The sequence below is a fragment of the Cucurbita pepo genome, chromosome 13, assembly GCF_057944985.1.
Source record: "Cucurbita pepo subsp. pepo isolate OVF chromosome 13, ASM5794498v1, whole genome shotgun sequence".
Taxonomy (NCBI): Eukaryota; Viridiplantae; Streptophyta; class Magnoliopsida; order Cucurbitales; family Cucurbitaceae; genus Cucurbita; species Cucurbita pepo.
In genome coordinates, this window is record NC_141810.1 from 14092480 (window position 1) to 14116044 (window position 23565).

General features: G+C 35.5%; 3 protein-coding genes across 6 annotated transcripts; 1 reads left to right on the forward strand and 2 right to left on the reverse strand.

The window, feature by feature from the left end:
• Window positions 1-1739: 1739 nt before the first annotated feature.
• Window positions 1740-6842, forward strand: LOC111808822 (uncharacterized). Of its 2 annotated transcripts, XM_023695021.2 has the most exons (3): window positions 1740-2165; window positions 4802-5094; window positions 6552-6842. In XM_023695021.2, the coding sequence occupies exons 2-3, from the start codon at window positions 4813-4815 to the stop codon at window positions 6666-6668; spliced, it is 399 nt and encodes a 132-aa protein (XP_023550789.2). In that variant the 5' UTR covers window positions 1740-2165; window positions 4802-4812; the 3' UTR covers window positions 6669-6842. The 2 variants fall into 2 exon arrangements, with proteins under 2 accessions (XP_023550789.2, XP_086985656.1); XM_087129530.1 differs by lacking the exon at window positions 1740-2165 and having other exon boundaries at window positions 4680-5094.
• A 571-nt stretch (window positions 6843-7413) lies between these two features.
• On the reverse strand, window positions 7414-18766 carry LOC111808820 (phosphatidylinositol-3-phosphatase myotubularin-1). Of its 2 annotated transcripts, XM_023695015.2 has the most exons (19): window positions 18492-18766; window positions 18317-18385; window positions 16824-16898; window positions 15860-15931; window positions 15109-15181; window positions 14692-14741; window positions 13930-14219; window positions 13579-13652; window positions 13440-13503; window positions 12713-12781; window positions 11153-11252; window positions 10943-11056; window positions 10357-10526; window positions 10130-10214; window positions 9631-9858; window positions 9384-9443; window positions 9198-9262; window positions 8533-8812; window positions 7414-8316 (listed from the first exon to the last, which is right to left on the reverse strand). In XM_023695015.2, the coding sequence occupies exons 1-19, from the start codon at window positions 18603-18605 to the stop codon at window positions 7801-7803; spliced, it is 2568 nt and encodes an 855-aa protein (XP_023550783.2). In that variant the 5' UTR covers window positions 18606-18766; the 3' UTR covers window positions 7414-7800. The 2 variants fall into 2 exon arrangements, with proteins under 2 accessions (XP_023550783.2, XP_023550784.2); XM_023695016.2 differs by lacking the exons at window positions 16824-16898; window positions 18317-18385; window positions 18492-18766 and having other exon boundaries at window positions 15116-15181; window positions 15860-15930.
• Window positions 18767-20360: 1594 nt separating this feature from the next.
• On the reverse strand, window positions 20361-23461 carry LOC111808823 (uncharacterized). 2 transcript variants are annotated; one of them, XM_087129529.1, is made up of 3 exons: window positions 23319-23428; window positions 23154-23234; window positions 20361-22691 (listed from the first exon to the last, which is right to left on the reverse strand). In XM_087129529.1, exon 3 carries the CDS (start codon window positions 22633-22635, stop codon window positions 20839-20841), a length of 1797 nt encoding a protein of 598 aa, XP_086985655.1. In that variant the 5' UTR covers window positions 22636-22691; window positions 23154-23234; window positions 23319-23428; the 3' UTR covers window positions 20361-20838. The 2 variants fall into 2 exon arrangements, with proteins under 2 accessions (XP_086985655.1, XP_023550790.2); XM_023695022.2 differs by lacking the exon at window positions 23154-23234 and having other exon boundaries at window positions 23319-23461.
• Between the last annotated feature and the right edge of the window lie 104 nt (window positions 23462-23565).

Sequence of the window (23565 nt, forward strand, 5' to 3'; positions counted from 1 at the left end):
GATTATCATATTTTCATAGAATTTATATTAAAATATATTATATGCCTTGAATTTTTACAAAATTAATATTGGGATTTTGACATTTAATTATTTAAAAGGATTGTGAGTTGAGTTCAGGTACAGCAGCAGCTGTCAGTCCCCCAGGAGATATTTGACTCAATGGCAGGATGACCTATATGGGTCACGACCTCATGTATTTATAGAGGCGTATAATGAAGATTACATTCCAAATCTATGATTTGATAACAAACCATAAAATCATAGATTTGGTAAAAAACCCTTCAAATCATAGATTTGGTAACAACTAGTAAATCTTAGATTATTTTAGTATATACAGTTATCATCTATTTTAGGTTTAACATTGACTGACTCACTTGTCTTGTTTTTAATCCTGAGGTATCGTATTGTCCGGTGCCTCCATTGTCTTTTCTACTTTAATTAAATTCACTGTCACCTTTTACGTCAGTAAAAGTTTTTTTTTTTTTTTTTTTTTTTTTTTTTTTTAACTATAAAATTGAAATAGAAATTTAAAATGTAATTATCACAATTTTGTGTAAATTAATAAAAATATCCCTACAGTTTTAAAGTTTCACTCCAGAAAAAAAATAAAAATTTCAAAAAATTTATAATATTCTGTTTAAAAAACTTTAAAATTTCCATTATTAATTTTAAATTTTTTTTAAGAACTTCAAAAACAATTTTAAATATTTTCGAAAAGTTTAAATATAACTTTTTCATTAATACCATTTTTAAAAAATTTGGAGATAATCTATGAAATATTGATAAACGATTTTTATAATATATATGAAAAGTATTTTGAACTTTTATTTATAAAGAATTTTATGGGTATTTTTTAATATTTTTTAATATAAGACTAATGTTAAGGGTATTTTTGAATTTTTTTTTTTTTTTTTTTTTTTTTTTTTTTTTTTTTTTAAGTTTTGAAACGAGTTCAAGAATATTTTTAAAACATTTTCTTTAAATTAGTTATATTTAGGCCAAATTAATTTTTATATTTAGGCCAAATTAATTTTTAGGTGTATCAGTTTTTTGAATGTCCCTACAAGAAAGAAAAATTAATATAATCCGACTAAGTTAGTAAATTAATTATTGTCGTGACATATTTTCATTAGTATTGTTAATTAAATGACTTTATAAGCATGTGATATTTTTTATTAATATGTAATTATCACTAATTTAAAAAATTTCATTTATGAGTTGTGCGGGTGTATCGGTTTTTTGAATGTCTCTACAAGAAAGAAAAATTAATATAATCCGACTAAGATAGCGTGACATATTTTCATTAGTATCGTTAATTAAATGACTTTATAAGCTATTTATAATATTTTCCACTCTTGAACTAAAAGTGTTATTTTTAGATTAGTCTTTATACATTATTTTTAATAAGTTTCGAAAAATATATTGACATTTTTTATATATCAAAATTATTATTAATTGACCCATTTAGATCCAAATTAAATTTAATACAATAATTGTTCTTGAATTTTTAAAATATTTAATTAATGGTAAAATTTTAAATTTGGTAGTTTGTCGCTGGAGAGGTTAATATCCTAAGAATTGAAAAAAATATATATTTCTTACAAATTACCAAAAAAAAAAAAAAAAAAAAAAAGTAAATAAATATTTATTTTTAACGTAATGATTTATATCCTAAATTTTAATTTTTAATTTTATCAGATATAAAATACATTTTCTTGGATTTTCATATTTTTTTAATTAAAAAAATTAGGGTAGAAATTGATTTTTTTTTAATAAATTTATTTCCTAATTCTGTTTTTGTTTTAAATTTCCTTAACATATTCCGTAATGAAATTTAGATCATAAAAAACTTTCCTCATGGCGGGAAGCTTGAGCTTAAGACTCCAATTATGTCTTTAAGCTGATTCAAATTCAATCGGAACTTCTACTCACAAGCGGCCGTCCGGTGATTCTGCTCCGACCTCCGGCTTTGCGGCTTCGCAATTTTGTTCATATTTCAAAGTCAAATACGCGATTTCTGCATATGAATCTGTTGTTTGCAGGAGGATCACTATGTCGCTTCATCGGCTTCGCGATCTGGTTATTGGCCGCCGCTTTCTCTCTTCTCTGAGCTCCTTAGGAGCTTTCCATTCGTCTTCATCTATCTCCTCCGGATACATCTCTCGGTATCACTTTTTGACTGAATATTTGTTTGATTTTAGTTTCTTATTATATGTTCGATCTTTTTGGTTGAAGTTGTTTTTAATTTCTACACTGCCTCCTGTTTATTTCTGTATGGATTTAGTATGTGGTTGTTGTGAGAGATTTGATATTCTGATTCATTTTGCGCGAAATTTCGTTTGATTTGAGTGTTTTAAGATGTCAAATGTCAGTTTGGTTTAATGGTGGAGGAACCGTTGAGGAAGAGTCTCAAAATTGTTGAAATTGTGTTTTTTGTGTTCTTCTCAATTTCTTGTTTCATTTATTTGTGAGGCCTATGGACTGCCGATTCGAACACAAAGGATCTTGACGATTTAAGAGTAGTTAAGCAAGTATTTGCCTTCCACCACATTGCCTAATGCGCATCATTTGTATGAATTAGCGGGGAATTATTGGACACATGAATGTTGTTTTCATAATTGGTACTTGCCTTGCCACTACTCAGGCAACTACTCCTGTTGGTGAGAAATCACGAACTTCCATATCGGTATGATATTGTCCACTTTGAGCATAAATTCTAATGGTTGTCTCTGGTTTCCCCAAAAGTCTTCGTATCAATGAACTTGTATTCCTTACTTGTAATCTCATGATCAATCCCTTTATTAGTCGACATCGGACTCCTCTCCCAACCACCCTCAACATTGTCATCAAGTAAAAAGTAGACAGAAAAGATTAAGGATATGGATAGAACTCCTAGAAGTCAAGGCCTCAATTGGACAATTAAAACATGATGGGTTTGTCCTGCTTTTCCCATGGCAGTCGGCGCCTATCAATTTGTAAATTTGGTGGCCAATGTTACTGCTTCCATGAAATACCCCAAATGATGGAGCTTCACCTTTTCTAGGATATACATATATACATGTATATGTATGTATATCGTACAAATCGATCACCATCTTATAATCTTGTGATTCAAAACTGTGGTGTGGGTTGTGGAACACTCCTTGTTGTTCAAAGACTGGTTGTTGTTGAAGAAAGGTCTCTTCCTGACAAGAATCAAAATCTTGGAAGGGTAATCTTGCATATGTTCTTGCAGCCAATTATTGGGGAGTTTTATTTGGCGTTCTCTGAAGGTTAGTCTCTGTTCTTGGAGCATTCTTGCTGTTTATTCATGTTGCCCTTCTTCTTTTTGGATGAGGATTATTATCATTTCTTCCATTTATTTCCCCACCAATCTCATTTCAATTCTTTCTAATTGTTCAGCTATTGTTTCCAGAATGTGTTTAATTTTGGAGAACAAATTGTTGGTGGAGTTGTGGACTCCAAACTGGATTGATCCGTGTCGATTTTGTGAGGCCTTGACAACCTTCCTTCCCACCATTAGGTCCTCTGTCATGAAAAAGGTCTGATATCAAAGATGATAATCTTAATGGGGAAGCCTGGAAGGGAGGGTATTTATACCATTCGAATGGTACTTGTTCAAGAACATAAGTAACCTATGTAGATATACCCGAATGGTTGCTTTAGAACACAAGTAACCTATGTATGTAGATAAATGGTTGTAACTAACAATAACCTATACAAACTTGTGTAGATATACTCGAATGGTTGCTTTAGAACATAAGTAACCTATGTATGCAGATAAATGGTTGTAACTAACAACAACCTATACAAACCTACGTAGATATACCCATATGGTTACTTTAGAACATAAGTAACCTATGTATGTAGATAAATGGTAGTAACCAACAATAACCTATACAAACCTATGTAGATATACTCGAATGGTTGCTTTAGAACATAAGTAACCTATGTAGATATACTCGAATGGTTGCTTTAGAACATAAGTAACCTATGTAGATAAATGGTTTAACTAACATCTATATATACAAACAGTAAAAATCTATTCATTACATCATATATTTTTGGAGCACCTATGAAATGTTGTTACAGGTGAACTTATATGGTCAGATAATCTGCTACAAGTCCCTTCATCCTTCTTAGATTAATGCATCACATGCCCACAATTGGATTTTACACGTTCGGGTTTGGGTTTTAAGGACTTGTACACATGACCACAAAATCTTTTTCATTTTTTTATTTTGTCGTCCTCTTGGTCTTAATGCAATCTTGAGTGGATATAGTAAGAGACTAAAAGAACAAAGAAACTTTTCTGAAGTTCTAATAGTACTTATTTGATCCGGCAATAAGATATACAAAATTGATCTATGAACTCGAATGTACGAGGAAAACAAAATGACTATTTGTTGAAAAATTATTAAGTTTATGTTGATTTTTTACATGGATGGATTAAACATTTTATTTTTATTTTTTTTTATTTTTATTTTTTAACATAAAAGCATTTAGGATATAAATACGAGAAAAATAGTGTATGAAGGGCATTTGTAAGAGAGGTAAAATTAAATAATTAAATCTTATAAACTAATAAATATAAAAAATATAAAAAAAAAAAAAAGTTTAAAATTTTAAGTGGATTAAAATAAAGAAATAAAGAAATAAAGTTATTAATTTTGTAAGTTAGGGGTTTGGGATGAAAATGACACTGTTTTGGAAGGAAGAAATGGTTGTTTTATCCGCCGCTTCAACAAGAAAATGACTGGAAGCAGTCCTTGTAGCTGATCGCACTTTTTTTGCTTTTCAGATTCAAAGAAAATGTCAGAGACCCCAAAAGTTATTGGGATGAAAGAGGATGAATCCCCTAAATTCCCCTTCACTTGGTTCTCTTTTCTTCCCAAGTTCGACCTCCGATTGCCGCTTCCGATCAACGGCGGCAAGAAACCGCCGGCTACGGTGATGGATGAAGGTCCGAAGGACGACGACGATGCTCAGAAGCCGGAGTTTGTGAGGTTTCCTAAAGCAAACTTGGCCGTTCCTTCGGTGGAGGTTGAAGCCGATGTCTCCGGCAAGACTTCCAATCCGGCGGTCATCTGGCAGGTTTGTCTTCTCTTTCGTTTTTATGGAAACTGGATGAAATTGAAGTTGCTGCTGGGATATTGCACTCTTAGTGTTTGTGGATTTGACTGAATTGGGAGTAATTGTTGACTGTTGAAGCATCTCATTAATGGTGATTTGGAGGGTGGTTAGAGAACGTTTGATTTTTCTTGTTCTTTGTTTTGCCTTTTCTGTGCTTATAGTTTCAGCTTTTGGCTACCTTGGTTTCCCCTTCTTAACCTACTATTGATTAGTTTAGAGCTTTAGATGATAGCTAATTGGTCTGTTTGGTGGCTAATCAATGGATAGTTCTCCATTATCTTTGGAAACGTGCAAGGATTTCTCTCATGTACTAATGCAAATGGAGAACTAAACCTCATCAGTCATCGGGGATAGATAGAAATCTTCTGGATAGCATTTAGGTACAAAGAATTTCCAATTTTCAACGGGGATAGATAGAACAGAAATGAATCTGGATATCTAAATGCAACTTGGTAAATTGTTTTCCCCCCCTATTGTATCTGCATTTTAGCAACATGACTAGCTGCTATAATAATTGAGAACTCCAAAGCCAGTGTTTGAAAATGGTTGAATCTAGGGGAGCAAAGAGATAGAAGCAATTGAGAAGAAGGCTTAAACACAAAGGGAGGGGTGAGCAAGCCTGATTTATATTCGAAGCCTGCAACCATTTGTATCTATGTGCTATTAATTTCACTTTATATTCCTATGTTATCTTTGCTGTGCACGAGGGGTTGAAAAGTTCATATTGATCCAGAGATAAGGTAGTATGGAAGAGGACTGGGGCCACTATGGATTGTTCAACTAGTAGAGAGTTCATTATCGTCGGCATCTTACTTTAATATTTGATTCTTGGTTGAATTACAAGTCTAGTCTTCGAACTTTGAAGTTTATCTATTGGGTCCAACTTTTAAAATGTCTAGTATGTTCCTCAACTTTTAATTATGTATCCAACAAGTCTTTGATGCATTAAAAAATTTATACATAAATTCATTTTTGTGTCTACTAGGACTCTAATCTTTTAATTTTATGTCTAATAAATTTTATGTCTAATATATTCGTGAGTTTTTTTAAATGTTGAATAGATGAAGGATTACTAGACACAAAATCGAGAATTCAAAGGTTTATTGGACACAAGCGAAAAGTTTAAAGACATACTAGATACATTTTAAAGTTAAGTTCTATTGGACACAAAATTGAGAGTTCAAAGCTTATATACACCAAATAGAACGAAAGTTTAGAGTTTGAACTTACAATTGAATCTTTAATTCATTTACTTGTTTTTATTCTCCTGCCTTGGCTAATATTTTCATTTACTTGTTTGGAATTTGAGCTTTCATGACTCCTTTTTTATAACATGATCATTTATTTGCGTTAGGTATATGCCCTGGGAGGGCATCTAATTTTGGGTTTTTTGTAACATGATCATTTATTTGCTTTAGGTATATGCCCTGGGAGGGTTTCTAATTTTGAGTTGGGCATGGGCAAGATGGAAGGAGAGAAGGCCTAAAAGACGTTCAGATGATGACGATGAGAACGAGGATTCCAGGGATACCTAGTTGTGTGTTTGCCTTGAACAGCCCTTAATAAAATGTTGATGAAGTTACTTTTTAGTGTTAGAATCGATCTCGAGCTCATACCATTCTCATACCATTGTAATTTCGAGTTAAATCAGTCATTTCCTGACCTGACCCTTTGTCAATCCTTGAATATGATCTTATTTTGAAGTTGAAGCTGTCTCATTGAGATTCTTCTCTATTGATGCGACAGCTACAATGTTTAGTGTTAATAAGAGGCTTCCTGCTTGCGCTACTAAGCAAATATACTGATGATGCAAACAGTATTAAACGTTGATGCATGTACAGTAACTGAACTGATCTGGAGGCAGCTGTGCGAAAGTGGAAGGTGGTAGTAATCTATAATATGATGTTAAAAATTTAGAGCTAGACAACGGGCGTTGTGCTAGCGAGAAGGCTGAGCTCCAAAGGGGGTGAATAGTTCCACATCGATTGGAGAAGTGAACAAGTGCCAACGAGGATGTTAGATCCCAAAAGGGGTGGATTGTGAAATCCCACATTAGTTTGGAGAGGAGAACCAGAACGAACCATTCTTTATAAGGGTGGTGTAGAAACATCTCCTTAGCAGAAGTATCTTAAAAACCTTGAGAAAAAAACTCGAAAGGAAAAGTCCAAAAAGAACAATATCTGCTAATGGACTCTTACAAGTATGATGAATCATTAGCGGTCGGTTATTAGTACACCACATACATGTTCATGAAAGAGGTATATCAGGGAGCACAAATGGTGAATGAAAGCCAGCAATAGTTTATTTTACTGTTGTTAATCACAAAAGTAGTTGCTGGTAAAAGAATGATACATCTTGTGGCAAACCTGTACAGAGACCAAATTTATGCAGGAAATCAATCAGTTTCTAACAAGCTATTAAGAAAACTTATGACTAACTAAACCAACTTTTCCATGTAGTAAGCCCTGACCAAGTGTGGTAGTTCTTGATTTACCAGCTAACTCAGCATTTATGTACACCATCCTGAGACCCTTCCCTAATAATCGGGATCGGTCGTATACGACTGGTTCTGCATATAACTTAATGGTATGGTATATCCTTTGTAAGAGCAAGGAGAAAATCAGTTCATACCGTTAGTTTGACTCAGAAACCAAATGGAAAAGTAGATCACTCTGGCTTGAAATAACCATCATATATGGATAGTTGATCGAATGCGTCGAAATTTGCCTTTAGTCCGATAAATTGGCTACCCAAATGAGCACAACCAGCATCGGGCCACCGGCAAGCTTTGTCGTGAGTGCGCAATGGGCAAAGAGCTTCGCAGACGTGACTGGGGGAGTCCTTTGGAACATCATCTTCTGTAACCGTGATAGAAAGGGAGAGGTCATTGTCTTCACTAGAAGGCAGTGAACGATGCGAAGCCCTTCTCGAAGCAGGACGATTTTTCTGATTGGATTTCATCAGGTCGCCCTCGATGTCAACAGTACAATAACCATTACTAGAGACTTGAACCTTGCAACCTAGAGACTGAATTGCTCTCTTTATGGCTTCACATTCTTTGTTTGCACTTTTTGCAATATTCCTAGCAGATATACTTAACTGCTTCTCGTTCTGTAACTCTGATTTTATCGATTCCATGGCAGCCGTCATCTCTTGCGTTTTTCTCTCGGCTATTTCTTTCTCCTATTAGGCATGTTACAGTATGCAAGAATCAATCAGGTTGACATGAGTACAACAAAACATTGTACATAAAAAAAAACGTTCGAAAAACATCAGCTTCACCAAACGTTCGAGAAACAAACATTTCTTGTAAGATATCATATCATCCATTGTTACGCCTCTCTTTAAAAATTAAGAAAGAAGAAGAAGAATGACCCAAGTATGAGACAAGAATTATACCTTCTGCATTTCAGAGAATTTTATAGCCATTTTCCTGCATCTGACTTCAAGTTCTCCAGCTTGGGATTCTTTAGGGCAAGCCCAACGAAGATGGAATTGTGGCCAGAGAGTTGGAGCTAGAGCTGCTGCAGGAGGTAAGAGTGGACCTTCATGTTTGGTAGGATCATAGAAAAGGTTGTAATGCACGTGCGAACTTCCTTCCGAAGCTCGTAAATCAGCTAAATACGCCCATATACAGCCGCAAACTTCAGAGACTGCACATTGCTGCCGCTCCTTCTCACTGAGACATCAGAAAAAGATTATTCAACAAGCTCCTCCATATTATTAGTGTCTAACAATTTGAGGTTTTAGAGGGGAACGTAAACATTCATCAGATCCAGAAAACTCTCAGGTATGAAATGCAAGGAATGAATAAATGGGTCTGTTTGATGGCATTCTTGTTTCCTACACCTAGCTAAAACATTAAAACAAATGCATCCAATAATATTCTTCAAGTTTCTCATTTTTCATGAACTTTTTCATAAAGATTTTAGTTTTGAAATTGTTGTTCGTACCATTTAGTTCACAAATTACACAAAAGATATCAGGCTAACAATAATAATTAAACAGGGAAATTCTAGTGGAACTCATCACACCAAAGGATTGATCTAATCGAAAGAAATTACCAATTGCATAAGAAGTTCCCAAAGCGACAGGAAAGCATACAATCCAACAGATCCACCAGGAATGCCTAATAAAAAACGCCAAACAGGTCGGCATGTTACGCCAATTAAGAGTGAAGAATAATTTCCTCAAAAAGAAAGAGAACTAAAAACTGTTTCAACTCCAAAAGCATCAAGAAGGTTACTTACTGAAGAGAACTCGAAAGCAAAGGGATACATGCGCAAAAGTTGAGAAACACAATCAACCCACTGCAAATAATTGAGTAGCATTCTATTAACAGGTAACACAGTTTTGTGCATAGTGGATAAAAATAAGGACAACGATCTTTGCACCTAGCAGAAGTCATGCCACTCTATCTACATTTTTAATCACGTGAAGGAATCCCAAAAAAAATACACAGTATTTCACACAGATTATATTCAACGAACCACAAACCTGTAAAAATATGGGAGAACAGTTGTTTGATGTTTGTGAGGGAGGAGGACTGGAAGCTGGAGATGTGAATGATCCCGATGGCTGACGCATAGGTGAAGTAGAAAAACTTCCAGTTGAAGACTGCCTAGAGAGTTCATATGGCATGTTACCACTTCCTGATATGGTCGGCATGCCAGATCGATCTGAGAAAGGATGACCAAATGCCAGCCAATCCTTTTCAACCAGTGCCTAAGTGTGCACATTGAAATCGGACTGATGACTAAATATATCCAACTATGAATAAATGAAAGAAGACTCTATGCAACCATTGAAAATTCCAGGGAATAAAGAGATCCATTCATGATATATGAAACCTTTTCAAAATAAACCAAATTAATTAAAGTAAAAGAAGGGAAACAGATTTTTTATTTATAGAAAGATAGACACGTCCTACATTTTAGGTAAATTATAGAGTAAAGAAAAAAAGACCCAAAAAGGTCTATGATGTCCAACAGAATACCTGAAATCCAGCGATCGTCCGGTAATAAGGATCAAGTAGTAAGCTAGCAAGTGAAACTAGTTGTGTTGTTCTGTCCCAGCCATCACTATGCAAACAATGACCAAGAAGATGGCAAGGTAATCTTTAGAACATTTCAAAGAGCAGAAGTTCCAAGCCAAAATAACAATAATATATGTGTATAATTTGTTAGTTACAAACTAAAAGATACAAGATCAACTATTGCATACCTGCAATGAACTAGTACAGTTGCTTTTTCCAACGCAACACGTGCAGCAATCCATGCGGAACCAGCCAAGACACTTTGAACATGGATTAACCAGCCACTATCTCCCAGTGTTGATACAGATGCAGACATACTACTAAGATTACCCCCACCCCAAGTCCATCCGCCGTGTCTCTGCATATGTATATGGAGAGTGAGTTTCTTTAAGAGCAAAATTCAAAGTAGGGGAAGGAGACAACTTCAGATCCAATCTTAAGAATTCCTCCATTATTAGTCACCTTCATGTTTACACATTTACGATTTCAAGTTGAGGGAAAAATATGAATGTGAAGTTATTTACAAATTATCATGAACTGGAATTGATAGAGGCATGCTCATGCTTCTAATGTTTCAGGTTGATCGGAGGAAAAAAAGTTGAAAGTTGTAGGAAGGGAAACAAATGAATCTCAAGGGAAGGAGTGAGGGAGGAGAAAATAACGAACAGCTAATCAAGATGCTGACATTCCATCAGAAGGTGTTGCACCATGAGTATCCAAGTAGTAGGGAGAAAGAAATAGGGAGACTCGATATATGAGCCGAAAAATACTAACCAAGAATGATGACATTCCATCAGATGATTTTTCACCATGAGTATCCAAGTACTCTCTGAGCCGGGTAAGACTTTCCCTCATTGCATGTATGTTGTCAATCCCAAAAAAGACTATCTATTAAGGACAACAAAAACAATACAAGGTAAGTCGAGCATCCCATAATAAAATTGTAAAGAAAGAACAAATTGGACCTCAGAGGCTCAAACTAACCTCAGATTGAAAATAATTTGACGAAGACTCCGAGCCACCACCCATAGCTCCATTTGCTAAAGCATTTTTTCTAGGCCTTGCATCAGCTATATAAAGCTTCCTAATTACAAAAAAAAGAAAAAAAAGAAAAGAGGTTTATCTCAGAAGTAACAATATGGGAGGAAAAGAAAAAAAAAAAAAAAAAGGTTCCATCGATGTTAGAATGAACTGTGGAAATTCATACTGCTCTCAACTTGATGAATGGTAGCAATAAGTCAAGGAGAGAGAACTTGACAACACTCTTTTGTTGCTTAGAGCAAGGAGAGCATCGTCTATACCCATTCATTTTCATATATTTTTCCTTTAATTTGTTTCTTATCACATACACAAAAAAAATGGAAGAAAATAAAGATAAATTAACTGTTTTCTATTTGGATTCAATCTACAAAATTTCAGTCACCTTGTCAGCGTGTTGATTTACCACACAAATAAGCTATGTTTAAAACCTCATTAATTAATTCAAACAAATAAGTTTCAATGATTTTTTCTAAAATTTCCACTGACAGGAGAAATGTACAAATATCTTGGTTTTTTTTTTCCTTTTTTTTGGAAAATTTATTAACCAAAAGGAGAAATGTACAAAAAGGAGATAAGGTTCTACCAGAAGGCATGGCATACATTTGCTACAAATCCTAATTAAAAAAGTCTTTCATGCACCAACTTGACAAAGAGTCTTGACTAAGTCCCAAAAAGACTACATAAGACAAATTATACTCCTTTATTTCCTCCAAACCACACTCCCCAAACATTCATGTTAATTGTTCTATTATTTTCAAAAGTAAACCTAGGGGGAGGAAAAATTTCTACTAGAAGTGCGAAAAAAGGTAATTAGTTTTCACCTTTTTCTAATCCAGGTGGCTAACAAGCATACAAATATGATTAACAAGAGAAAGGGTAAAGATAGAAATTTGATTGATGGTTTCATCATCCAAAGGCCAGGTTCCATGCTTAGGTGTATTCTAACTCGAAGCAGACAGAGAACTAGAATCAGTTATTCTTGCACAATTTTCTTTCATCTCTAATCTAGGACAATTATAACAAATCTCATATTCAACCTTGCTGCAAATCTAGGTTGTGGTGGAAACATAGAAGGTGTTCTAAGTCCACTTTTTGGGTAAAAGGTGATTTTTTTTGTCCGTAAGGTCACTGCCTATTTTTTGGGGCATTTGACCGTTGAAAAATAGGATAATATCTCTTAAGATAAATTTTATAAGTGAGAGGATGTTGGAGTTTAGTGCACCGTAATGACACATTAGGTTCCAGGAACAAAATTATAGACTACTTCTTTTAGGTTTTCTGCTTTTCTCTTACATATAATTCTATGTCCCTATGGGGCAGCGTATGTCTAGATGAACACTGGGGAAAAAGGTAATGCTGCAGAAAGCTTTTTCCATGGGAAATATAAAACAGCATCATAGGGAACGAAGCAGCAGCACAAACAATCAAACCCCAAATTGAAAGGATAAACTTTAGAATTAAAAATACTAGCCATCAATGGAAAAAGAATATTAATACCCTCACCTACGTGATGGCCCTTGAACGCTAACAAGATACGAGCAAAGTGCAGCAACAAGCTTTTCATCAGTATTACTGCAACATGCACAAAATTGTATCAACTTAATGGCTAAATGTCCTATCATATCCATACCTAAACATATGCACCAACATTATTCATAATTCTCTAGATCTAAGGAAGTCAACTTTCCTAGAACGTACAGACAAACGCAAATGTCCAGTATAATAATTGAACATTAATGGGAATTCTTTTCCCAACGATGTATTATCCCTCGTTTCTTTCTAAAACAAATCGAACTTACATTTAACAAAATGAAAGAATATACAAGGGAATATAGAAAAGAAAAATAAAATAACCCACCCCACCAAAAGAAGTCCCAAAAATAAAGTCAGTAACATTTTAATATATTTAATAGGAAATGGTTGGATGCTGCATATTACCTTCTCATATTCAATTTGCAGTAGGAGAAAAGACTATTCGTAACTAAAAGATATAAAGGAGCAGGATGAACAATCCATTCTAAAGGCTACCAAGGGAAATACAATAAAGGAACTTAAAGCTGAAATACAGGCAGCATTATAGTGACAAAAATCAGGATAGTGCATACACCAAAAACTAAACCTCACATCTCTTCCCCACCCTCTCAACCCTACCATTAGAGATTTTAAGCTTCCTCTCACCTCCCATTCCCAACTGATTACACCTTGACAACATTAGACCATATGATATTACCTTCTCATATTCATCATAAGACCAACTAAGGGTTGGGAGGAACGCGCAAGAACAGCTCCAGTACCTAAGAGTTTTCATCAACGTTAGAAACATAGTCTGGCCAAGAATAGTGATTAAGAATCTTAGCTTCACGTTATACCAGGATTGCACCACGAAACAACAGGCAATCGACATCTAGCACGAAAGGTAGAAGCCTGCAAAATTTCTGCATCACTAGCAGTAGAACCACATAATTAGTTGCTTCCATGACTAAAAACAATAATCAATAATGAGCTTGTGGAACTAAATGTACTCCCCAAAAAAAAAAAAAAAAAAAAAAAAAAAAAAAAAAAAATATATATATATATATATATATATATATATATATATATATATAGAAATGAAGGCATTTCCTAATTATAAGGGTTTTAAAAGAAAGAACAATCTTGTCTCTAAATATCCCAAAGAAACAAAAAATGAGTGCAGCAAAATCTTGGATAAAAAATAATACCTAATGTGTTTTGGAACAACTAATGCAAATGGATAAGTCTGGCACAGAGTATAACTGGAATTGATGTCAGTTATTCTCCACAATTCATTGGACAATGTAAATGATCCATCTTCAATCATACCCATCGATGCACGTAGGGAACCCTTTCCAAGAAGCCGAAAATACTCATTTAGCAAGCGAACTTTTGGGTCTGTATTACTATACTTGGATGGACCGGACTTGAATGCATATAGATCCCATATTCTTGCAGGTTTCATACACTTCAGTAATGCATCATATACTTTACGCCTCTGTAAATTGCAAAGCCCATACAAGATCTCAGATTATGTAAAATACGATATGCAATATATTGAAACTTTCTTCCATATTGGGTAAAAATATGTAAAGCAATTAACCCTTTTGTAATTGTAGCATGACACAAGTGCTATCATTCCTCCCATCATTAAGTCTCTTTGGATTTACCAGCCCAAAAAACTATGAAGCTACTCTCCCCGACCATCCTCCCAAATCCCAAAATTACTATTTTGTTTCTCCTATTACTAGCTATCAAAATAGCCTGCCTCACGGAAGAAGTATATTTGTTCCACATGGTCCTGCTCCTGACTTTCTAGTGGCAGGGCAAGATACAATGAGTCTAACTAGTGTCACGGTCCTACTTTTTCAACTCTGCGGCGCTGTGATCTTGACATGCTCACGATCAACCTTAAGAGGTCTGAAAGGACTGAAAGTACAATTTCACAAGAAAGGACTGAAAGTACAAACCTGTTTTGTTCTTGGACGAAAGCCAAAGACAATAATTCTCATGTCTTTTCCTGCAATACACAAAGGAGGAATAAGACCTTAATTACTGCATTCAGCTAGCATGTAAAACAAATAAAGAAAAGCAACATATGAAGCGCCATTTCATCTATCATAACTGTCCATCCTAAATTAACCTGATAAATTAGGAATAAATCAATATCAGAAAAGGTCAACTAATCAACAAAATAAGCAATGAGGTAGCATATCAATGCATGCACAGATCTACACACCTCCCCAACACCCATCAAATTGATTTTCATGAGAACAAAAATATTTCCTCTATTAATCTAGAACTTAAAATTTGTTACTTTCCTGATGATATTGATCATTCACATGAAGAATATGAATCTACAATGGTGATTATATAACAAAGCGTACCAATGACCTGAAGAAGTCGCCTAGATGATGAAGACTTTTCAGATTGGCGAGAGACAGAATTTGTCTTCACAACCTAAAACCAATAAAAAAAAACAAGAATACTATTACTCCCCGTTCAAAAGCTTCACAAGTGGAAACTAAAAAAAATGCAACAACTGATTGCAGCTTGAATGCAATCAAGTCAAGAGATTATACACAACGAACCTTAAACACATGTAAAACTAACTGAAAATAAAAATGGCGTCCTAAGTTACAGGTCATAAAAGTTTTGGAAAACAGGACAACTACTGGATAAAATGTTGCAAACCATAAAACATGTTAAGAGTTTCAAGGACTTCAGGAAGAGCAATTAAAAAATGCAACAATGTAAGGTGATAAGCTATCTAAAAGCTAACTGACAACCAAATAACAAAATACAGCTTAAACTAATAAGAGGAATTAGTCCTTTCTTTTGGGGGCTTATCTTTCAGAAAAATGGTTATCATACTAAAGTTCAGTATAATCCAAAAGTAGATAAATAATGTAGAATAGTAAATGGAATCCCCCACAATCATTACTGGACTTAGATTCAAAACATTTTCCCACCCACTAGCCTGGGTCAAAGAGAATTGCGAATAATAAGCTACAGTACTTGCAATGATTGTGTGCTTGCTCCACACGAGGGGCTGGCAAATGAAATGCTATGGTGCCTTCTAAGGACAACACACTTAACAACATGCCTTGATTTTAGATTTATGAATTAGGAACTTACTATTTTGTTGAATTTATCAATTGCCGCCAGTGGTATGGTGCCAAGGGCAATAACATCCATGGTTCCTTCACTCTATAATAATAGCAATAAAAGTTGTTACTCATTCAAACGATCGAGCACAAGTGATCTTATAGTAATAATGACATGATGACGTGTTTGCTAAATCACACTGCTTCAAAATAAATGAAAGGATGAAGAGATAGCACCACAAAAACTTAAAAGGCAAAGCATACATGAAATTTTGCGGAAAACTAATGACATGTTGGCCTAATCAGGAGAAAATGAACAAAAATATAAACCCAGTAGTACAATTATCAGGAACTTGTAGGCAGTTGCGATCACAAAAATATCCTTTCATGATTTCTATTTTTTATGGGCAACAAACTTTGTATTAGAAAAAACAATCACTTGCAAAAGGCCATATGAGACATCACATGAGCAGAGGCCAAAGGAGGTCAGAAAAAAGGCCATCCAATCAGCCTATGCCGATCTGTTTACATTACCCCGATTTCTCCTATTCCTTCCTATTATGGCACAACTGACCAAATAGAATAGGCTGATGGTACATGCTTATAATTGGAACATTTATGTAACAAGAGGCAGACTCATTCATTTAAAAGATGTAAGTCCTACACAACAGGCAACCAAACAGAAAAATAGCATAGAAGCAAAACGAAGACTATATAAAATTGGAAATGTGTATGTACGTCATGAAATTTTAGTGAATTTCCTGAGCAGAAACAGGGCATTGAAGTTAGAGATGTTTCCACCATATGATGCAGTATAGTTTAGGATGCCACTAAATGACAATGCTAATCTCATGAAACATAAAATAAAACCATATCCTTGAGAAGAAAAAGTAATAAAACTAATTGAACAAGAGCTAAATGCTTACAGTGCCCCTTGAGATAAAAAAAAAGAAAAAAAAAAAAAAGAAAAAGTATTGATTCATTGAAATACTTACTAGAAATAGAAGACGAAAATTGGTTACAAACAAGGTACCCGCCTCATCAGTATTTACAAGAACAACACCATATCCCTGGACAAAAAACTCAAATGAGCCCACAAATACAGAAAAACAATATCAAAGATGCCTCGTGTTGAAATACTGATATATTTCAATTTACCGGGACCCACCAAGCTTAAATTATTGGTTCTGGGTTCAATGGTGATTTAACAACGATATCTCTCCAAGTTATCAGTTTTGTTTAGGTGTTCCCTTAACAGTCAAAGCAAGCAGAGTGGGTGGGGATTTGAATAAAAACAAGATTTTAGACTATCAGTCATCCACTACGTCACAAAACTAATCTGATGCACGCATTCCTCAAGTGGCCATGTAAATTTGATATGTAACCCATAGCAGTCACGTACGTATGGTAGAGATAATTCCTCACTTGGATTCCTCTCGGGGCTGCCCTTTAAAACTTAAGTAGTTTGTTTAATTTCTATTTCAATGTGCCTGTTGGACTAACTTTGGGTATGCTCCCTTGACCTTGTGTATATGGATAGCTGATCCACCCACTTTTGAATCATTTTATTCCTTTTAAATGGAAGTCTTTGCTTCCAATCAAATTATAACAATAATTTGTTCTAGCAATATTCTTCATTAGTCATCAATTCCACAGAAATTTTAATCTATTAATAACATCTAAGGAAGGTAGCAAAGAAAGACCATGGGAATGCAAATGCATTCAAATTTGGAAGTCAAATAATAGAGTTTGCTAGGTAGGTATATGAACGCCCGATGCTAACGAACAACCATTGACTCTCCATAAGATAATGAATTTCCCAGGGTATCGTTTGATTAAGTATGGCCTCTGGACAGCTTCAAAATGAAGTTTTCAATAATTTAACAAACTCGTAATAGGCGTTGATGGTTAATTAACCATTTCACAAACGCTTAAGACGGTATTAATTTAAAAGAGGAGCTCCGCAAGTATTCCTTCAAAATAAGATCTCAAATAATCAATTCCCTTGTCGAGCTTTTTTTTTTTCCTCCTTCAAGTGCCATTCATTACTTTGTCGATCTTTCTTTTTCCAAGAAATTATGAACCACCATTTTGTTTCTGGCCAGATTTTTAGGAGCAACACTAAATGATAAACCACAGCGACAGACGTCAAACTGATCGCAACCGATGTTCTTAATCCTATTGGTACGTCTAAAAGTACTCAATTATAGAAATCATGTTAAGCGACTATCTAATAAATCAAGAACGGTATATTTCACTCCCCAATTTACAATTCATCATTTCCAATGCTGTTCACTCGTCTACACATTGAAACTACGCATAGTTATAGTAACATTTCAAAGATAAAAAGACAAATTCAGTTCACTATAATGCGTAAAACTTTCTCGCACAAAGAAGTAACAATTCAAATTCCAACAGAAATTGAACCCCTCAATCTCCACCTATTATAGAATTCAAATTCCAAAACCAAAATTGAACCTCTACGAACCTCTGCAATCACTTGTTCGGCTTGAAGCAAGCAATCAAAGTTAACACGCGAAACCGACCGCGGAACGGCCTGCAACAAAAGCGAAAACCAGTGCGTTTACAAGCGGAGTGCAGCGTAAACCCCAGAAAGAAGATAAAGAAAAAGCGAGAAAATAAAAATAAAAAATAAAAAAAACCTCAATCTTCGTCCATTCGAGGGCGTCCCAACTGTAAGCACCGTCCATCTTCTCCAAATCCGGGACATCCCTGTGAGACCTGGACCGAGTGGTACGAGGCTTTGGCGCTGCCATGTGCGGCGAGCCGACTGAAGAATCAAAATCCGAATTGTGCGATACGATGAGGGAAACGAAAATCAGGTAGAGATCAAATGGAAAAAGAAAGCTCCAAATCGATGAATTTTGGCTGGATGCGTGAGGCTAAAGCTGTTGCGTTTTTTGTTCTAATTAGATTTTAAGCACGCTTATTATTTATTGCAACGGACTTCCCATATGCTTAATTTCGTTTCATATGGTTCCTTTGGGTTTCCAAAATATTCATACCTTAGTCATTCCTTAATTATCATTCCATACCTTTTCTTATAAGTAAATTTAAGAATAATTTATTTTTTATTACATTTTCGGTCGTACATGATCCGATAATCCAACCATACTTAGTCTATTAATGATTTGGGTTTGGTAATTTACTTTTTTCGGTTTCGGTTGAATTAATATTCGCGAGTTAATTCCTGAACCGGCCAACTCGAAAATAAGATTATAACCCAACTCAATCCTACTTTTAAGATTATTATAAAGATTATTTGACGTTTGTAACTGATATTAGTAAAATGTTTGACTTGTGAATGTTGATATTTGAATTTTAGAAGATTTTAGTTATTAATATAACCCGAAAATAGAAGATTGGGTTGGGTGAACTCTATCAAGTTTTCGGATCACTAACCCAAACAAACCGAAATTTCAAGATCAATAGCTTCTTAATTAGATTTGGCTCTCGAATGTGACCAAAAACCCAAAACCCATCCTTGATCCAAGCCGAGTTTAATGCTTACTTGATAAATAAGCAAACTCACTCACAATCTCCCAACCAAAAGAACAACTCCTTCAAAGAGATCATAATATTTGATGGGATAATTGTGGTGCTGCAATGATGAAATTCCAAGATCATATCTTTCCTTCCTTCATTGTTCTATCTTAAAGGGTGCTTGATTCATTTCACCATTGAGACCACAAGTGGAAGGCAGGTCAAGTCGAGACTTATCATGTCCTGTTTGGTGGATTAACCAAAGAGAAAAAGACAATTCCACCAAAGAGAAAAAGACAATACCGACCATGACTAAGACCGTTACAACGTGGCTAACTGTGAGATCCTACATCGATTGGAGAAGAGGACAAAGCATTCCTTGTAAAGGGTGTAAAAACCTCTCCCTAGCATATGCGTTTTAAAATCGTGAGGCTGACAACGATACGTAATGAATCAAAACAGACAATATTTGCTAGCGGTAGGTTTGGGCTATTACACTAACTCACAATAATCGTTGAATGTGGATTCAATAATACACAAGTCTCCCTAATAATCAATAGATGCACTTCTCATTCTACATCCAACGATAAAAAAAAATGTCTGTCACTAAGGTAAACTACCAGTATTCCACAAAAGGGTGTGGAAAAACCTCTCCCCAGCAAATGCGTTTTAAAACCGTGAGATTGACAACGGTACATAACAGACTAAAGCGAACAATATCTACTAATAGTGAGCTTTGATTCTTACACTAACTCACAAAAATCGTTGAATCCGATTAAAAAAAAAAAAAAAAAAAAAAATTTGTCAGTGACGGCCTCACCAAATGTCACTAAATAATTTCTAACTTGGGTAAACTAGAAGACTAGAAGACTAGACGTAGATAAGGATGAAATTAATGAGAGCACCAATAAGTTGAAATATACCTGTAAGTCAGTATCAGTCAAACACGACAATGCAATTCATGAGGAATGGCCACAGCAAGAATCAAAGTTCCTGATAAATGGCAAGAAAAGCTGTAACCATTGATCAAAGCACAAAATTTACATCCATATATTGAAAAGGAAGTGGAAAGGACAGCAGCAATTTGTGATGACTTCTACTTAGATGCAACAAGCTCGGTCTCGAGCGAGTTTCTGCATCGAATGGCAAGCCTATATATCGTAGATGCTTTACATATCTGGAGAACGTATTACTGATACATATACAACTTTCAAGTAGTAATAACTTAATACTAGCAAACCATGCTTTTACGAGGATGGGAGTGTCCCCCATTTGGCAAGCTGAATAACTCTATCAAGTGAAAGAATGTTAAAAAGCTCAAACCTAGTTTGTCGATGATGACTTCGGGTATTGGAGTATTGATAATGCAACAGAGTAGCGATGGCTCTCTCTCTCTCGTGCTGCCTCCAATTGGGGATATCGATCTTGTAGAGCTGAGGACGCTTCCTGCTGTTGGACGATTGTTCTGCAATTCAGTGGGCAATACCAATGGAATAGAAAAGAATGTTACCCAACGATATCCAAATATTCATCATGTATTCTGCTGCTGGCACACGCGCTTAGAGCTTTTGCATTGAGTTCCCTACCGAACCTCCATAGGTAATTCAGACCAACAAGAAGTTCGGTAATGATTGCTTCGGTTTTTTCTAGACTTGCGAAGAAAAGAGTTTGTACAAGAAGCATATTGGTCCTGGAAACAAAATTCTGTTGTTCGAGACTACGTTCAGATTGCCATCTAACCATGTTATGAGCCAGAGGAGCAAGCCATTCTAATATCCCAGTCATTGCTTCATTCCACTCTCCTGCAAGAACTGTGTCATACGCAGATGAAGCCAAGCTCTTGGCATATGGTTTTAGAGCTGCCCTCAAGCTAGCTCGAACTTTAGCTGGCAGCATATCGTATAGATCATCTCTAGCATCTAGGCCAATCAAATGAGGAGATGCAGCAAGCTTCTCAATTACAATAATGACATTTGCATAGTGCAGTGCCAAAGCAGCAGCACCTAGAGTCTCGGGTGGGGCTTCCAACAATCGGCAATGGGTACGGAGCAACTGCTTGCAAGGATCAACAATCTTTCCAGTGTCTTTGGGTCCATTGATAAGCTGTGAATGATGCTCATTTGAACTAATGTGGCAATTGACAACCGTAGAACTAGGGCCAGATATGATGCATCCCTTGAAAGGTCCAACTTGAGTCAGTCTGTTTGACTTCTGATGAGATTTCTTCCCATTAAACAGGGAAGAGTAGCCACCGACAAGCCAATTCTTCTGACTGGTTGTATTGTCTATTCCAAAAATTGGACCTGATCTTATTGTTGAACTTGTGAGAGGACCCGAATGAGAGTTGAAGTTTCTATTCGCTCCAGAAACGGGGCCTGAAATAGGACCTGATTTCGTAATAGAGCCACCAAGGGGACCAGAATGAAAATTATTGCGTTTAGCTGTTTTTGAAATCGGCCCTGATTTAGTTGTAAACCTCTTGAGGGGCCCCGATGCAAATTTAGTAAGACCATTCTCAGAGGGATGGACCATCGATTGCATTAATGCAGACACTGATTGACTACGTGCTATCGAGTCAGAACTCATATCTCGTGAATCATTATCCAGACTCTGCTCGATTCCAAATACATATTTGATCCTACTGAATATTGTGAATAGGGATCTGGCTAGAAGAAGAATCGTGTAATCATAGGTCCTTTTCCAAAGCGACATCTCTCGCAAATTTTTCACCTCCTGCTGCTTCCATTCAACCTTCTTTCGAAACTCATCTAGGTTTGTATCATCCAAGTCGTCGTTAATCTTCATCCTCCTCAAAGTTTGCTCAAGATCTGCAAGCATCTCCATCTCCTGATACAAATTTGCATTCACTGAAATAAATGTCTCCATCTTCTTCACTTTCTTTTCCATCTTCTTCCATGAGTATATCCAGCCATAGGGATCAACACCAAATTGAACTAAATTATCAAAAACATGCTCGAAACTTTTTAAACTAGGATCACTGCATTTCTTTCCAAGCCTGGCAACAGATTTAGCCACATGAGCTAAACTCTCTGTCATCTCAGCACATATTAGACGTACGATATACTCATCGTCATCCGACACAAGCTTCTTTATTCCCAACGAATTGGCTATCTCTTCCCTCAACCTCCCGACTTGCTTATCGCTCAAAGCCTGCCATAGATGAACCAACTTGGACATCAAGCTAGCAATTTCAAAAGCTAATACTCCAATAACAACCTTCTGCGTGGAATCATGCTTCCTTGGCGGCTTCCATAGACTGCGAAACCAAGATTCTGAGACCATCTTTCCCCAATTTGATATCTAAGATATTTAAGATGCTCACAACCACATCCCTTATTCTGTACCAAAAAAGAAAATCATAAGCTCTAATTAACTTCGTATAAGTTGAGAGTACAAAAACTTCAGTAGTAGAACGAAGGAAACATCCATCAACCTATGGGAGTAAAAATTTTCTCCGATCTCTGATTCATAGATATTAACGACACGCTAAAACTACAAATAACAAACAATACCAATCGATCAACTCAAAATTTTCATAGTTTTCCTTTCCCTTTCAGCTTCATTAAAAAACGAAAAAACAAAAGCAAGAAAAGGAAAAAAGAAGAAGCCATAACATCCACACCGATTGGATCTTTACCAGATTTCCAAATCCACAAAACAGCAACACACAATTCCACAAGTGGAAGAAAATGTACGGATTCACAATCTCCAAATCAAAAAACAGGATCCAAACACTCAAATTTCAGCACCTCACTAGACATACTAACAGCAACACAACAAAAACTCGTAAATCCACCAACCTTGATTCTTCTGAAAGGGAGATTTGTCAGGTTAAACATGAATCAGTACTCAACTCCCGAAGTTGGAAGCAGATTCGGAAACTTTATGAATCGAAGATGAATATCCTTATATAGACACTGAATTGAAGGAGAAAAAAAACAAACGTGAAAAAGCAGAAGACTAACCGGTCACATGCAGACGAAAAGGCCCAACCAGAAGTCTTCCATCGATGACCAAAGATGAGAGCTTAGAGAGAGAGAGAGGAAGAAGACGAGAAGGAAGTAGCGACGAAGCAGTGAGGACTTGGACCACATGGAAGAACGGAAAATATTAAAAAAATAATGATTTTTTTTAATTAATTACTTTTTGAAATATATTTTTAATCTAAACTAAATGTGTTAAAAAAAATTAGATTAATTTTATTATTTAATT

Bases quoted from the DNA above. Each gene is read 5' to 3' on its own strand.
- LOC111808820 (XM_023695015.2), bottom strand. From the start codon at position 18,605: ATGGCAGCGCCAAAGCCTCGTACCACTCGGTCCAGGTCTCACAGGGAT. The intron at 15,932-16,823 runs GTAAGTATTTCA...CTATTATTATAG, and splicing joins ATTTTCGTCTTCTATTTCTA to AGTGAAGGAACCATGGATGT. The intron at 9,263-9,383 runs GTAAGTAACCTT...GTTTTTTATTAG, and splicing joins TTGCTTTCGAGTTCTCTTCA to GCATTCCTGGTGGATCTGTT.
- LOC111808822 (XM_023695021.2), top strand. From the start codon at position 4,813: ATGTCAGAGACCCCAAAAGTTATTGGGATGAAAGAGGATGAATCCCCT. The intron at 5,095-6,551 runs GTTTGTCTTCTC...TATTTGCTTTAG, and splicing joins ATCCGGCGGTCATCTGGCAG to GTATATGCCCTGGGAGGGTT.
- LOC111808823 (XM_023695022.2), bottom strand. From the start codon at position 22,635: ATGGTCTCAGAATCTTGGTTTCGCAGTCTATGGAAGCCGCCAAGGAAG.